Below are 18,439 nucleotides of genomic sequence, written 5' to 3'. Positions count from 1 at the left end.
ACTGTATAATGTACCGGGTCGCCCAAATCGATGAAATATTTCAAATGCAAAATACATTGTAGCAAAATTTCAATATATTTGGAAATATTAACAATGACACCATAAGCTCCGACACTCCGTTTAGTATAATTATTTTTTAAAGCTCAACACTTCACTTGTTGTTTTAACATTTTACACAGTCTTAATTTGTTTTTGTTTCACATGTTTTCCAGTAAATTACACATATGGAATCAACTTGTCTTGTGTATTTGGTGTGTTGCAATCAATACATACGTTCCAAAAAGCAACACTTATCACAAATTCACCGTATTCATGTTAAATCGACATTCGTTACACTTAAATTACTTTCAAACTAAAAAGTATGTCATTCAAACGAATCCTCAACATCCGTACATCCAGTTGCTTTGTCACTGTCATGTGATCACGTTAAAGAAAGATCTTTTCTACTGACAAAAATCTCGCTTAATACTTTAAGATCACATTTTGCATAATAAAACATTCTTTGAAAACACCAAGTACACAAATATATGTGTATTAATAATGCAGTCACAAATCCGCTATCTGAGCGCATTGAATACAGTCAATGAGAGCAGAGTAACTAACGGAGTCATGCGGTTAGCTGTGGCCACTGATAGTCCTCGGGCTGCGTCCGCATTGCCTGGAGAAATGGACATACATGCGTCATTTTAGACATATTTTAAATAGACGTATAACTCAAAATTACCCAAATATTTGCAAAATTACTAGGGTCTGCTTAATAAAATTAAAAGAATATATAAAAAGAGCATTCATCAAGATATTTAAACCTATTTACAAATTGTTCAAATCATTTAAATAACGAATTATACCCATATGTATATGTAAATAGTTTTAGAACATAAGACTAGTGCATCCAATATCGATATTTAATCTTGTAGACGCTACAAAGTGATGACCAACCCAGTCTGTTATATGGCGTGTTCATGTTCCAGTAAGGGGTGGAGTAGACCGGATTTTTTCTGTTGTTGTTCACGTAGATTACTTCGTCTTGACGATGCTTCGGGGGCCGGTCCACCTCTAATGGTGACCGCTCTGTCGTGGAGGTCGTTTGAGGGTGTCGCCGCTCAATAAATTCTGGGAAGGCATCGACTTATATTTCGTTTAGGTCATAAACAATATTAAATGTTCTAAGATTATCTATATCGATTCGGGATATGTTTAAAAACCTACCAAAAGTCATGTTTAACCTTACCTCAGACTGTCGTTGAAGAAAATACAATAAATGAAGTTGTTACATAGAAAACCATTGTTTTAGAGTCAATTGTCTACGTTTTTTCGAAAAAAAAGCGAGAATTATTTTAATCATTGTTAAACAGAACTATTTATAACATCACTGATGCATGCGTTGAAGTTGATATCAACAATTGCTATTATTGTGTCATTAAAGGTTTCGTCATGGAAGCAAATTCAGAATGGACCAGAACTCCATAACGATACGTATTATATCGTCCTCAAAGTAAGGTCCCTTACCATATAATAGGAATGACTCCTCATCACTACCGTATATGTTCTCAGCGTAGCATTTGTATTTGCCGAAATCCTCGTCATTAAGATTCCCAACCCGCAGCGAGAGTGTCTTTGTGTAGAGGTCGTCATTGTAGATAGAAATGCCGTGTTTAGCGTTGTTGGCCAGCTCCTGGCCTCGAAACTTCCATACACTGTACGCGTGAGGGTTAGCCGTGATAGTGCAGTCAAGGATGGTCTCTTTACCCTTTGCTTGGCTCAACTTCTGGCTCAGCAATCTCACCTCCGGTGCGACTGGAATCATTGAAAACATTTGAGATGCATCTTGAAATTAGATTTTAGATATAAATGTGTGTTCATTGAAAACAGAAGTAGTATTTTTTACAGATGCGTGTCACCAGTGACTATTCGATTTTAAAATCAGAAGAGCTTAAAATATTTTCTTATTTTACTGCTTTTTAATTACATATACTTTGGGTGCACTTTAAGGATGCACTCGTAGTCATGTGTTTCGCTATAGCACTTCATTTGCTTTTCAGAAGCGTTATTACAGTGATGGTGCACAACTACGGGACATAACGACATTATATACAGCAATTATTCGCCTCAAATAGAATGTATATTTATATTTATTATATCAGTTATCATTTCCCCATTTACATCTCGTACATTGCACGGTGACGGTCATCATCTGTGTGGCGATAGGCTCTATGCCGTTGTCGGCCACACATTCGTAATCGTCTTCGCAGTAACGGGATATGTTGTGGATCTTCAGACCGTCACCAGCCGCGCCGATCACTGAAACAAAGATTAAATATTTTAGTGTCGAGGGGCTTTAATCAGTCGTCTTAAAAATGGATTCAGGTGTACCCTTAAGCGGTAATTGCAGCCAAAGTTTATCAAATATACCACTGATGTCCTACTATTATAAGAGGAAAGTGGCAAGACACGTTTGTTCTCCTTGAGAGTGTGTATATTGTGACAGAGAACCGATATAGTGTATGTAATAGTTCAGAACAGCTCGTCATGTTTTGACTCTACAGTAAAAAGGTATTAAAATGGCGCGGTGGTTAATTAAGTAGTAAAACGGCATTAAAGCTTTAGGCAGCCTTTGAAACTGCGTGTTCGTATTTGTTAAGTAATATTTTGTTAAAGTAGAAAATGAAAACCCTGCTGAATCTCCTGTATTGATGTTTTCTCCATTACCTAGGTCCATATCACATCATCTCAATATCCGATACAATACTTTAACATGAACATGTACATGTAGTTTTAATTTGTTCTTTATCATACTATAATCATATTTTTAACTACAAAAATACAAGTAAATATAGTCATCTATTAAGAATGGCAGAGTAGTTTGAACCTTCGGTTGCCTTCCCGTGATCATTTTTGTTTTTCCTGTACCACGTGACCGATGGAAGTGGTTCCCCGCCTACACGGCACCAGAGCTCCACGGTCTCTCCTTCCCGCACCGTCTGGTCCCCGGCGTGGTCAAGAATTATAGGAGGCTCTGTAATACGGCAATTGCTTTACGTTCATTACGACAGTATCCGTTTTACAGTTCGCTGCTTTAAACAAATGATTAACAAGAAAAAAATGATGCATAGCATCAAGTCGGTGCGATAAAGAATGGAAGAAAAAAACATGCATGTAGACCACCAGAAAGAATTATTATTTGCTTTAACGATAACGTGTTCAGTATACATATGTTAGAGAGACATTATTTGTTGATAATACTGTAGCATTGTATTCGATTGTGTGAACACACTTTACTGTTATGAGTAAATTGAACCGGGATAAAAAGATAATACATTATGAGGACATATTTTGGAATGTATTCTTTTGAATGGCATTTCCAAAAATACAATTAAGCTTTATGTAAGTTTTCTTTTTCAAAACTCCCTTTGTCGCTGCTCGCCAAGGGAGGTTACTGCGTATGAGATTGAGAAACCTAGGAAATTGTTAAAGTACCGTGTAACATTCATCTATTCAGGGAAAAGTCGGTATTTAAATATCAATATTTTCAACAACAAAAAAAACAATATTCAGAGCCGTTATATTTTAAGACCTCGTTATTAGTTAAAGTATACATTTATTTCAATTATAATTCACTGTAAATTAACATTTTATCGGGCAACATGGAAAATATCAATAGCATTCGTCTGCAATTTATGAACTGGTCCTTTAGCTAAAGCCACATTTTGGACAGTTACAAACATAGTCGGTACCCCGACTAATTAGATCCGGATTTCATTGAACCTTGGCATATTGCAGAAACTGAAATTCCAAACAATCTACTGCAATTGAACGTTCAATTGATATTGATATTTCATATGTATAAATCTTCAACTCCTATGAAACGTACTTTCAGAAATATTTTACCATTCACAATGAGCAGAATCTTTGTGCTCTTGACAGGTTGTGTGTTGATTTGACAGAGGTATTCGCCGCTGTCATTGCGGCGGACCTGACGAATATGCAGGTTCCAATCGCGCGTGAACGGCCGCTCAATCGATATCCGCTGATCCACGATGATTCGCTGGTCTGATACTGTTAACAGCTTTAACTTAGGGTCCATCCACGCTACCTGTAAATGTAATAATCGTAGTTATAGTTTCACTTATGTTGGCAATAGCTAACAGCCACTTCATTGTTTTGTCCGGATAACGCGAAGAGATGCTAAACAGATAGTGAAAAGGCACCAAAACAAGCGAGAAAACGCGACACATTAATTTGTCAACATTTTGTGTTGGCGGGTATACATTTGTTATGGTACACAGTAACAATTCCATGTTCTGGCAAGGCGAGTATGAAACGTAGCTTTGTCGAGGTCTACATTTCGCTCAACCACGCAAAAGCACGAAAAGGCGCTAAAAGGCTACTCTCTCGCATAGTTTTACATTTCAGCCTTGGCGTTAATTCGCCAAAATGCAAAAGTTGTTTCAAAAGGAGAGCGGAAACGCAAAGGCTACATATCCGCCTACTCTAAAAGTACACGAATCTATATGTCGTATCGACGCCATCATTTAGGCATAGTGTTGCCTTCAGTTTTGCGCCTGTTCAAATTGTCCTGAAATTAACACCATAAAATATATTAGTATGAACTCGATGTTTAGTAACCCACACAAAAAGTCGAACAAAGTTTACATATATCGTTCCATGAATATAACGACTGAAAGACGTAAAGAGGTACAATATTTTTAATTGAGTGCACTTGATAGAAGAAGTCATGGAATGTTCGTCCCATTTGCTGACTGTAATGCCATGGTCGTGACAGTTAATGCAGTTGAGACGCCTGAATGTCCATATTAGCATTAAACCGTCCTTAAATTACCAAGAAATTCTCACTAGCTAATCATTTCCTCCGATCCGCAACATGTGTAATTATGGCAAACAAGCTAATAACCTAAATGGATATTTTGGAGGCCAGCATCTGTCAAAGAGTGTCATTTATCAAAATGTATTTGAGGTATTGTGTGACAAGAGTAAACAATAAGTATGTGTCTGCAGATATTAATCATTTTCGGGAAGGATCAATCTCACAAAGTGCGATGAAACGTTTCCAAGCGGTCAAAACACATCTAGCGTTCATTCTCCCATCGCTCTGTTAATGCGTTGATGAATAATGCCTGATAAAACGGCCACGTTTTCGGTATGGGTAATCACTAAGAGACTCTTGTGATTGGAATCATATAAAAGTATACATGTGTATATCTCATATGTGTCGTTATGTGTGTTTACAAACCAAGCTGATTTTTCGTGACACATATGATATCGAATTTTCTTTAGAATATAAGACAAAACAATCTGACCTGTTTTAACAACAACCATAAGAGTGTTTCTTACATAAAGGCCACAAGTATTTCTTACATAAAGGCCTCCAGTATTGCTTACACAAAGGCCTCCAGTATTGCTTACACAAAGGCCTCCAGTATTGCTTACACAAAGGCCTCCAGTATTGCTTACTCAAAGGCCTCCAGTATTGCTTACACAAAGGCCTCCAGTATTGCTTACATAAAGGCCTCCAGTATTGCTTACATAAAGGCCTCCAGTATTGCTTACATAAAGGCCTCCAGTATTGCTTACATAAAAGCCTCCAGTATTGCTTACATAAAGGCCTCCAGTATTGCTTACATAAAGGCCTCCAGTATTGCTTACATAAAGGCCTCCAGTATTGCTTACATAAAAGCCTCCAGTATTGCTTACATAAAGGCCTCCAGTATTGCTTACACAAAGGCCTCCAGTATTGCTTACACAACGGCCTCCAGTATTGCTTACATAAAGGCCTCCAGTATTGCTTACATAAAGGCCTCCAGTATTTCTTACATAAAGGCCTCCAGTATTGCTTACATAAAGGCCTCCAGTATTGCTTACATAAAGGCCTCCAGTATTGCTTACATAAAGGCCACAAGTATTGCTTACACAAAGGCCTCCAGTATTGCTTACATAAAGGCCTCCAGTATTGCTTACATAAAGGCCTCCAGTATTTCTTACATAAAGGCCTCCAGTATTGCTTACATAAAGGCCACCAGTATTTCTTACATAAAGGCCTCCAGTATTGCTTACATAAAGGCCACCAGTATTGCTTACATATAGGCCACCAGTATTGCTTACACAAAGGCCTCCAGTATTGCTTACATAAAGGCCTCCAGTATTTCTTACATAAAGGCCTCCAGTATTTCTTACATAAAGGCCTCCAGTATTGCTTACATAAAGGCCACCAGTATTTCTTACATAAAGGCCACCAGTATTGCTTACATAAAGGCCACATAAAGGCCACAAGTATTTCTTACATAAAGGCCATCAGTGCAAACGTAATCCAACACATCCTAGAAATGATTAAACTCTAGGTTGAGTATTACAATGGGGATGTCTAATGCTAGGAACCTAACAAAAAGTAACAATATCATTTAGGTTTACGTTCAACTGTTTTAAAGATATACACAAATGTACATACTGTAATAAGTGTTAAGTTGGGATTTTTCTTTTCGGCAGTACCTGTAACTTTTAAATCACCGTAAAGTCAAAAACAAGTTCGCAAAAGATCACATTTACAAATGAAATCTGATCCTGCTAGTAAACTGCAACGTAGCTATCTCGATGTCTTTATTTGTTGCATGTCTATCGACTGATTTAATTACTTAACGATTTGTCTTCGCATTGTTGAGATTAGAACGAATGACTTCTTGATTAATTAAATGCCATTCCACCAAACTTCGCCGACTGGTTTAGGCAAACATAACGGCAGTCGGGACTTAATGAAACGGCCGTTCGTTTTTAGCGGTAATACAGCGAGATAGAGAGGCAGTCTTTACGGGAAACAGCGAAATTGAAACACAGTTTCCACGATTTGTGAGCTTTTCTTCCTTAATTGGTTTTAGGTAGATGGAATTCTGACAGTTACCCCGTTCCTTAACCTCTTTAATTCGTAGAATGTCAACAAAGTGGTTTCCTAAGCCTTTTGAGATATTAAAAGGCGACGTTTGATACGATCTTGGAAAGAACTTCAAATCCGAAGTATTTGTGGCTGACAACTATGCTACATTAATTCTAGGAATGTTCTGAAAAGTATTTCCAATGTGTTTAAATGTAACAAGACCTGATTGCTGAGTTTTGAGCTAAACGTGCTAATCAACACGGTATAGTCTTGTCCTGTCACTGTTGCTGGAGTGGGAATCAGTTTTGGTTTATATCTCATCAGATATTTAACAAATATACCATTTCATTCAAATAGAAGGTTGGTACGTATAAATTGAAATCATACCCTACGTTTACCGGTCTACTAAATAGCAATAATATGAAGCAGTACCAAAAATATAACGGAACGCGTTGACAATATCGTACTAACGAGAGTGACTTAGTGTAAATTAATATAACTTTCTGCAGAATCGTTGTAAAATAAATAGATTTTAATCCACAACATAACCAATCGATTCAAGATGAATATACCGTTATAATTAAGTAATGTATAAACAAAAATGGTGAGAGAAAATACATTGACATTATCGTGTAAACATAATGGTATATGCTTGGCCACCAAATGTGTAAACAACTGTTTAGATTAAATGTCAGATTTTAATTAATATCGTAATGTTATTGTGGGACTACTAGCGTACAATATGGTGTGATTTTTTTTTCTTTTCTATACAATGGACACAAACAAACCTTGCGGTCGCCGACGTGCTGTATAGTGCATGGCAGGATGGCGGTATGGCCCGACACGGCTGTTACGTTGACGGCAGGAACGTTAAAATTCGGAGCCTGAATCTCTCCCTGAGCTGCAACATTAACATTTAAAATCAATTATATGATTTCCGATGGATTATAAATTGTTATCAGTGAAATAAAATTGATAGTTCGCTGTTTCAAACAATCAAAATAACCCTTTGACATTTTCCACTGTTTTGAACTTTTTGCTCGCTTTCGGTGTCAAACATCAGCTCTTACAGGGCTGGTACACAATTTCAACGATGTCATTTCCGACGGAACGTTACGTTCGCAAACGATAAGGCGTATTTTTGGAAAAAATGTTGTCGATCCTTTTAAGGCACTCTTGAAAAAAAGCTTTTGGTGAAATTCATAACTGTATTTTACACTGAAACAAACCCTTTTCCTCTTTCTTTATGTTACAGTTTCAATTTGCAAAAATAAATCCGAAAGAATTGGAGTTGTCTGGCTGTTCCGAAGCCAGTATTGCTGCATACTTGTTTGTGTCTGACAAATGGCGCCAAAATGCATTGAATGGAATGGAAAATGTTTACGAATTTATCGAGAAGGTTTTTGGATATGTTATTATAGTACTCTTTTGACTAAAAGTAGTACGTCTGTTAACATTAAACATATCGTATAATGCAATTACTCAATTAACAGTAACTGGTTAAAAGCAACAGCTTCATTTTCTTCAACAAGCCCCATCGTGACAGTCAAATAAATCTTTTCTAGTTATTTTATCAGAACTTGGATCACTTTTCATAATTATTGTGTGTATTTGTATTTTTTTCTGGCAAAGGTCATATATCTGTTTCCATGCAATCAAAATTGGAGCTCGGGATATTTGAGTCAATGTCAGAGAGTTAGATGAGAGCCCCGATAATGCACGTTCCAAATAACAAGGTCATTATGGGAGCAGATCTCCGAAATAATTGCAGCTTCCAAATTCATTTCTCATTCCGTCCGTACTGAGTCAGTCAAAATGGTGCTACTTTAATCGATCAAGCGTCAAGATATGAAGACTTGTTTGAAAAATTTGCTGACTTATAATTATCCATAACAGTTAAAGGTTGATGAACATAATCTATCGCGCGACGTTTCATTGCCTTGAATAACGCTTTAATCGAAACAATGTCAACCATTGCAAGAAAAACAACTACTATTGTATAAAACTACTCTGTGGCTTTTATTTATAAATATGTAAAATAGGAATGGAACATAAATACAAAGGAGTTCGGTTCAAAAACGTTCAACATGTACGAATAACGTCTAATATCCTGCTATGTTTTGGGTTCAGCATAACACAACAGGGACAATTCGTCCAAATGGAGTACTGAGTCCGAGCTTGACACTCGAATAACAAAATGATACATCCATGAATAAAAAAAATGTATTTAACATACATAATTACATTTATAAAAGTCTCCAGTCTGAGTCTTTGACAAATATGGACAAATTTATTCACAGAAAAGATATTGTATTTTAATAGGTAACAAAATCATATCCCCCGAAAAATGGACTACACAATCAACCAGTATATAGAACTGCGCACCTTAATTTAACATCTAACATATTGCATTATATAAAAATAAATATTGCCCTTCAATTATTCATAAAAAATGTCGTACGCCTATTCCTTTTTCACTTGTAAAGGCTTTCGTCCAGAATACAAATTATTTGACACGAACTTTGGAACAAGTCCTGTTATAAAAATGTCAGGAATAGGACATGCTTTATTGTTTAGGCCACTGGCATCAATTTGTGCTTTCAAAGACGAATGTAAAAACGCAAAGCTCAAAGTGAACAAACAGTGCTATAAAAATACAATTCTTCTGAAATTGGTTCTCAAGTCATCTTAGATATAATCTATAGCGCATATCGTAAATTTGGCGGAGAAAATCTTGTGAGTGGCGAAAATTGAAATGAATCATACCGACCGTCATTGTTTATTCTTCTCTGATTATGAGTTTTGGTTATGAGAAGTTCAAATTACAAATGCCGGATCTCGAATTGCTACTTGGGGACGTATTTATTGATGGAATCTAAATTTCTTTTTGGAAGGGGAGCAGAAAGGGTGTCGACACGAAGGGTCGCTATATGCGATCGATCAAAGAACCTTTTAGTTGTGGTTTCTTCATTGCCCTTACGTTTGTTATGTTAACTGTAATTGTCATTCACGCTAAGTTGTTTTAATAAACCTATTAGAGAACCTCTTCATTAAGAAATGTTGCCCTTCAACTTACACCTATTTTCAAAAAATGTTCAGACGGGTCGGTTTTGATAAATAAAGCCATTTGACTTAACAAGAGTTTCTCGCGTTAAGTGATTCAATTCAAACAAGTTGAAGTATTGGCATGTCGGTCGGGATCGACCGAACGAACTATAATGGCCTGCTATTTGCATTCTTTGCATGTTAAAAGATAAGAATCACTTTGTTAAACACAATAATTGACATTGATTTCAAATCCCTAGACAGCTGCCATATGTTTACTTTCGAGTATTCATGCCCATCATTTTGTTACAATTATGTTATTGTGTTGACATTCGGTTATGATTTGAAGAGCGCGTGCTTTGATCAATTAGTGGCTATTGTCTTCAATACAGCCGTTCCCTTCTTGTAGAAAGACAAATGCCAACATAAACGGAGGACCATTTCCGAGGATTACTTAGCTACCAGGAATCAATTTCAAGGAAATATCCGCTTGCGATGGCAGAGACCTCAATCTAGCAAGTGGTATCGAAGTGAATGGCTGGTATTCAGAAAGCATCTTAAGTTATTTCGTAACTTAAGTCCCTTTCCTTATTTAAGTATCTGAATGGTGAATAGATATAAAAACTTTATAATTTATGAAATACGTTATTTTCATTGAGCTTATATAACAAACATACCCTAATGTTAATAGTCCTTATACAATTCTTTGAATTTGACTATGAAAAGTTTAAGAACTCGACTTATGTTGGGAAATTACTTTCACATGCCTTAAGCCGAATACGGCCCATGCTAGAAAATGACTTAAGATGCCTTAAGCCGAATACGGCCCATGTTAGGAATGCATTAAGCCGAATACGGTACGTGGTAGGAAATGACTTAAGATGCTTTAAGCCGAATACGGCCCGTGGTAGGAAAACACTTAGGATGCTTTAAGCCGAATACGGCCCATGTAAGGAAATGACTAAAGATGCCTTAAGCCGAATACGGCCCATGTTAGGAAATAACTAAAGATGCTTTAAGCCGAATACGGCCCATGTTAGAAAATGACTTAAGATGCCTTAAGCCGAATACGGCACGTGTTAGGAAATGACTTAAGATGCTTTAAGTCGAATACGGCCCGTGTAAGGAAATGACTTAAGATGCTTTAAGTCGAATACGGGCCGTGTTAGGAAATGACTAAAGATGCTTCAAGTCGAATACGGCCCGTGTAAGGAAATGACTTAAGATGCTTCAAGTCGAATACGGCCCGTGTAAGGAAATGACTTAAGATGCTTTAAGCCGAATACGGCACGTGTTAGGAAATGACTTAAGATGCTTCAAGTCGAATACGGCCCGTGTTAGGAAATGACTTAAGATGCTTTAAGCCGAATACGGCCCGTGTAAGGAAATGACTTAAGATGCTTTAAGCCGAATACGGCCCGTGTTAGGAAATGACTAAAGATGCTTTAAGCCGAATACGGCCCGTGTTAGGAAATTACTTAAGGCCCGTGTTAGGAAATCACTTAAGACGAATACGGCCCGTGTAAGGAAATGACTTAAGATGCTTTAAGCCGAATACGGCCCGTGTTAGGAAATGACTAAAGATGCTTTAAGCCTAATACGGCACGTGTTAGGAAATTACTTAAGGCCCGTGTTAGGAAATCACTTAAGACGAATACGGCCCGTGTTAGGAAAACACTTAGGATGCTTTAAGCCGAATACGGCCCATGTAAGGAAATGACTAAAGATGCCTTAAGCCGAATACGGCCCATGTTAGGAAATAACTAAAGATGCTTTAAGCCGAATACGGCCCATGTTAGGAAATGACTTAAGATGCCTTAAGCCGAATACGGCACGTGTTAGGAAATGACTTAAGATGCTTTAAGTCGAATACGGCCCGGGTAAGGAAATGACTTAAGATGCTTTAAGTCGAATACGGGCCGTGTTAGGAAATGACTAAAGATGCTTCAAGTCGAATACGGCCCGTGTAAGGAAATGACTTAAGATGCTTCAAGTCGAATACGGCCCGTGTAAGGAAATGACTTAAGATGCTTTAAGCCGAATACGGCACGTGTTAGGAAATGACTTAAGATGCTTCAAGTCGAATACGGCCCGTGTTAGGAAATGACTTAAGATGCTTTAAGCCGAATAAGGCCCGTGTAAGGAAATGACTTAAGATGCTTTAAGCCGAATACGGCCCGTGTTAGGAAATGACTTAAGATGCCTTAAGCCGAATACGGCCGATGTTAGGAAATGACTTAAGATGCCTTAAGCCGAATACGGCCCATGTTAGGAAATGACTTAAGATGCCTTAAGCCGAATACGGCCCATGTTAGGAAATGACTTGAGATGCCTTAAACCGAGTACGGCCCTTGTTAGGAAATAACTTAAGATGCTTTAAGCCGAATACGGCGCCTAGACTATGCAATAATGGTGTGTATTCGAAACGAAATCATCATTATATAACATTTGTTTTGTTCATTTTGAATTGAAATCAAGTTTTTAACTTAACAAGTACGTGTCTGATCTAAGAACACATTTACAAATTGAATTTTTACTGTAGAATAATTTTCTTTGGAGATTAGAAGTTAATCTTAATCAACATATTCAATGAAAGAATGCACTTTTAAAAGGTGTAACGGCATGTACAAGTTTTGATAAATTTGATGCTATGTGGAAAAATGTGTTGAGAATGTGATTGAGATTTTACTTAAATACTGTCGTGATATTAAACAATTACCCAAGTATAGTTTTTGTTGTAGCAGCATTTTAGAATATTGACAAAAGAGTATTAACAAAAGATTCAACGTGAAAATATGTTTAAAAAAATGTAAAAACGATCTTGTATCATACTTTATTTTTGTGGTAAAATGAGTTAAGATTGAGAATGTGAGATTTGACATAAGAATTTTTGTGATATAGCGGCCAGTCAACGTTTACGGACAAGGCAAAGAAAGACAATCGATAACTGCAGCTACAGGACTGACATTAAAGGCTTTCCTACTTTAAATGAGCTTTTCTCACACACAGCAATGTTTAAACAATATTGTTTATCATGTTTTCTTTCCAATTTTATTTCCCCTGAGTGCACTTGAGGAAGAGATGGTGGTAAAGATATGATTGTTTTAAATTAGAATCAAATTACATCTGCCAAATACGATTTTGTTTTTATGGAACTCGTGAAATATGGTAACTGTTTCTAAGGTTTTGTTAAATTTGCAGTAAAAAAACAACAAGAAGAAATAACACATAATTTTAACCAACGAATGCACGATTCTTTGCTACTTAATGTTGAGATCAATATTATACTGCACATCAATTTGTTAGGTTATAATAATATCTCTACTGTTTTCTGAATTAATAAACAAGAGAGGTCGACCATGCTAAATCCTATTAAATTTCTCGGATAATAAATTAACTAAAGTTGTATTTTTTTCTCTGGAAAAGCTGCCAATGTGGAAAACCATTAATAACAATATGTCGATAGGCCACAAGAAAATGAAAAATGTCCTATTAATTTTAGAACCACTTTACGAAGTCGCATTAATTGGACAATAACTATTCATTTGTAGGGGTAAAGGGCTGTTGGTTTATGGAGGCAGAGCTGGACTTTATCTGTTTTCAACAACCACCAAGGGAGTCTCTGGCCTTTCATGGAAACGTCTAGAATTGCCACGACCAGCGTAATTACCTCTGCATGAAGGGGGAATTCACTTTGATGAAATCGTAAAGCATTTGGGGGCGACTTGTTAGATTTACATATGTACCATCAGGATAAAAAAATCTGACCGCAAAACAACGATGACCCTAAATTTTGTAAAATTCCAAACACTGCAGCGACCATCCCAGAAAAGCAACCTCTTTTAATTTAATTGAAATGGTTTATATTGCTCTCTTGTTATTGCCTCACTTTACATGCACTATTATGCTTATGTGTGACGTACTCAGTGAAAATCAGTCATGTGTGGGAAGTGACGTTTATCGTATTTAAACGTGATCGGGTGAAAAATATTTTACAAAGGGGCCAGTTGAAGATACTCTGTTCCAATTTATTTAAAAGGGATTTAGTCACACTTCTTCTCAAAATAACACCTGTAATAATCATTTTTTTTCTTCTTAAGGTAACATTTCTAACCCATGTGAGATATGAAACATATCTAGATATTCTTATATAGCTCCGAGACCAGGTGCTAGCTATGAAATGGATGAATATTTAAGTTCTACAGCGAATCGCATTTGTCGTGAAAAAGATTTAGCAGAAGTAAGGGGATTTCTGCCTGGCTGGAAGCTATATAAATGACTTAGAAATTGGTTATTTAGCTTGTGTAAGGACAATCAACCAGGATAAGGAACTATTTTCTAGATCAAAGAAAGCAATAATTCTTTTGTCGATATTGTAAATGGTTGTTTTATAGCTACTAATTAGACAAGCGGTGATTTCAGGTCCATATGCATCTGTTACACTTTCCTTCGATTTCCAAACGATTTTGCTTCTTTGTATTCGATAACTTGTGGGCATCTACATTGTAAATTATTGAATACATAGCATTTGGTATGAACTGTTACAAGTTCATAGTATGTTATTTAGCATGCCTATGATGTTGTTATATTTGAGTTTAAGGCAACTCGTTCACATATTATATGTTGGCAACGATTGTGTTGAAAGTTTTTAAACTTGTGTTATTGTATCTACTTTTATTAACAAAGACAACACAAGAACTTGTAGATTCTCATTTAAACATAATCTATAACATCCAAGCCTAAAATGGTCCACTTTTTAAAAGCGTTTCCAAGTATTTGGGCAAAGTAAAGCATTTCCTGCCACTTTTTCAATCATTCGAACCTTTGTAAATGTTTCATACACTGTATTTGATAAAATCATTCCGGTCACATAACATTCAAAATAAACACAAAATCAATGTTGGGCCCTATAAAACATGGGTGAGACCCTTATAATTGATTGTGTTCTACACTTATACCTTCTTACAATATAAGTTATGATTGTATATAGTGTACACTTTTGATGCGGTAGATTAAACTTTACCACAAAACATACATGCTTTTCACAAATATGTTGACAGTTAGCCAAGAGTCTTGGAGGCTGAATTTTGCCTTTTCTTGGTGTCTTGTTTCCGAAGAGGCAACTATGCAAAGAGTCCCTCTATAGAGAGTTTCAGCTTTTCTACAATTTCAAAATTCCATTGTGGGACTTAAACATTTAAAAGTCGCTGAAAAGTATTGTTTAATGGTCGTAACCGTTCTATAGTAACCGTGCAGGTAGCTTACAATATTGTCTATGACAATATGGTAAAACAGTTACGTTACCTAAAGCACCCTTGAATTATCTAAATAACTCGGATTTTGGGTGTCGCAACTTATAATTTAAACATATGCATATAAAAATCTTAAATCATTGCTATGAAAACGCACTATAAATTGATCAATGGATTGAACCCGTAGTTTATATCCAGCACGTAACAAATAGCAATTCGTATATATGTTTTGAACATCAACGTAAAAAGACGCCACGGATCACCCCGCTGCATCCCAGACTAAACGGTTCATGCCGGGCCAAGCACGGATGAACACGGATGAATGCCATGGTTGGTACCGGTAAATGTTGGCTGTGTGTTCATCCGTGTTCATCCGTAGTGGTGCCGTGTTGGGTGCGGGCTGGCGGCGATGTTTGCGACCGTCTACAGACCGTCGACTCAGTTTCACCCAGGATCACCCCAGATGAAGATATTTCTTGATCCGGGATGTTCCTTGTTAATCCCGGATGCTCCGTGTTGGGTCTGGCTTTGGTGTGACTATAGCTTAAACTATTAGTCTAGTTGTATGTATTACAAATAAAAACAACCTTATTCTAGCGGTCGCTGTTGTTCTCTTTGCAAAGCTTCTGTATGACTTATAATAACCTACTCATATCAAAAACAGCCATTAGACAATCGGTATTTTAATAACTATCCAATGTTGAAAGGCATTACTCATACAGGGGTGTAGAGAAGAAATGTCTGTCGACATTCTCGATGCTTGGTTATTAGTAATAAATATTGTTTTACAGTTTTCGGAGGATGTAACAACACTTTTGGGACAAAACATACTTTATTAGCTGTCATGGCTCGTGTTTCTTGTTCTCAGAAATTCCATAATATATTTTGTGGATACACGAGTTACGATCGGTATGAAAGAACGAAGTGATAATGAAAGTGTGCTTGATGTAACACCTTACTTTAACTGTTCATAATGCCAAGGTTTAATTTTAATCTTTACTAATTTTGATTCAAAAATATATAATTATTTCCCCAAAATAACGACTGAAACAAACTAGCAACGCTTTAATAGAAAATAACTATTGCATGTTTTCTCCTTACCAACATATGTATTAATTTGTGTTGTACATGGTTTAGTTAGAAATAGTTTTGTTTCTTTATTTGCATGAACAGTGCTATGCCAAAAGTTAGTCAAACATTTGCGACGCCATGAATAGTGTTCGTTATTTCACCAGGAACTTTTTTACGGTTGAACGCTCATACCCGAACATAAGTATTTTGTTGTATTTTCCTTGTAATGTACATAACAATGTGACCGTAAATATATTTTGATAACATCGTTGTTTCCTCAGGTATCTGGTCAAATATCGAAGAAACCATATATTCTTTCAAGCTAGGTCTCTACCTAAACCACAACCAGTTATTTATTATTTATATTTTGCAGGTTAAATCAATCACAAACATAATATCTTGTAAATTATTTATGGAGTTGCCGTAAGTAATAAGCTTAAATTAGCCCGCAATTATGGTTAATTGGCCCTAAAGGGATTGTATAAATATTTAGGGAAAACAAGTTAATTTACTTAAACGAATTAATTTGCGTCTTGGGATAAACATTTAGAGAACTCTAGTTTACCGAAGAAAAGAAAACAATAAAGACATCGACTTAAAGACAGAAAGAAAATTCGATACGCTTCATACAATAATGGAATAATGAAATGATCCCCTATTCTCTGCAGTTTTAATTACAATGCCAACACCGTCGAAATGATTTCTTGGAAGCATACGTTGAAGTTTCCAAGTTTTTGTGATTATGTCAAAGAATTCAGTTCATGAATTAAGTGGGTCAAAAAGATATGAAATTGATATGCTATTAAATGATTCGTGTTATATCAAAGGTCAAATAATAATTTCACGGCTAAAACAGTCAGTTGTGATACAAGAGATGCAACTGGTCCTTTGTCCGAGGGACATTCAGATTTTAATGTCATTAAAAGAGATATACAACTGGCCCTATGTCCGAGGGACATTCAGATTTTAATGTCATTTCAAGAGATATACAACTGGCCCTATACCCAAGGGACATTCAGATTTTAATGCCATTACAAGAGATATACAACTGGGCCTTAGCCCGAGGGACATTCAGATTTTAATGTCATTACAAGAGATATACAACTGGCCCTATGCTCGAGGGACATTCAGATTTTAATACCATTACAAGAGATATACAACTGGTCCTATGTCCGAGGGACAATCAGTATGTAATATCATTTCACGTGATCTATGTACAGTGGACATTCAGTATGTAATGTCATCAAACATGATCTCTGTACGGGGGACATTCAGTATGTAATGTCATCATACGTGATCTCTGTACGGGGGACATTCAGTATGTAATGTCATCATACGTGATCTCTGCATGGGGGACATTCAGTATGTAATGTCATAAAACGTGATCTCTGTACGGGGACATTCAGTATGTAATATCATTAAACGTGATCTCTGTACGGGGGACATTCAGTATGTAATGTCATTACAGGTGGTCTATGTACGAGGGACATTCAGTATGTAATGTCATTTACAAGTGATCTATGTACGAGGGACATTCAGTGTTTAATGTCATTACAGGTGGTCTATGCACGAGGGACATTCAGTGTTTAATGTCATTACAGGTGGTCTATGTACGAGGGGCATTCAGTGTGTAACGTCATTTCACGTGATCTATGTACGAGGGGCATTCAGTATGTAATGTCATTACAGGTGGTCTATGTACGAGGGGCATTCAGTGTGTAACGTCATTTCACGTGATCTATGTACGAGGGGCATTCAGTATGTAATGTCATTACAGGTGGTCTATGCACGAGGGACATTCAGTGTTTAATGTCATTACAGGTGGTCTATGTACGAGGGGCATTCAGTGTGTAATGTCATTACAAGTGATCTATGTACGAGGGGCATTCAGTATGTAATGTCATTACAGGTGATCTATGTACGAGGGACATTCAGTGTTTAATGTCATTACAGATGATCTATGTACGAGGGGCATTCAGTATGTAATGTTATTACAGGTGATCTATGTACGAGGGGTATTCAGCATGGAATGTCATTACAGGTGATCTATGTACGAGGGACATTCAGCATGGAATGTCATTACAAGTGATCTATGTACGAGGGACATTCAGCATGGAATGTCATTACAGGTGATCTATGTACGAGGGGCATTCAGCATGGAATGTCATTACAAGTGATCTATGTACGA

The 18,439-nt window shown here is 36.7% G+C and overlaps 1 protein-coding gene across 1 annotated transcript in view; it reads right to left on the bottom strand.

Moving 5' to 3' along the window:
* Positions 1-395: 395 nt before the first annotated feature.
* Positions 396-18,439, bottom strand: part of LOC128226822 (lachesin-like) — a 31,732-nt gene continuing 13,688 nt past the window's right edge. The window contains exons 2-8 of the mRNA XM_052936893.1: positions 7,672-7,784; positions 3,889-4,093; positions 2,870-3,016; positions 2,173-2,301; positions 1,510-1,797; positions 940-1,113; positions 396-658 (exon numbers count right to left, since the gene is read on the bottom strand). Of these exons, the coding sequence (XP_052792853.1) occupies positions 558-658; positions 940-1,113; positions 1,510-1,797; positions 2,173-2,301; positions 2,870-3,016; positions 3,889-4,093; positions 7,672-7,784 (1,157 nt within the window). The 3' untranslated portion in view covers positions 396-557. The remainder of the gene's footprint in view (positions 659-939; positions 1,114-1,509; positions 1,798-2,172; positions 2,302-2,869; positions 3,017-3,888; positions 4,094-7,671; positions 7,785-18,439) is intronic.

This window comes from Mya arenaria, chromosome 3 (genome assembly GCF_026914265.1).
Source record: "Mya arenaria isolate MELC-2E11 chromosome 3, ASM2691426v1".
Taxonomy (NCBI): Eukaryota; Metazoa; Mollusca; class Bivalvia; order Myida; family Myidae; genus Mya; species Mya arenaria.
Note: the sequence above shows the minus strand (reverse complement) of the source record. Positions and strands in the feature narration are given on the sequence as shown.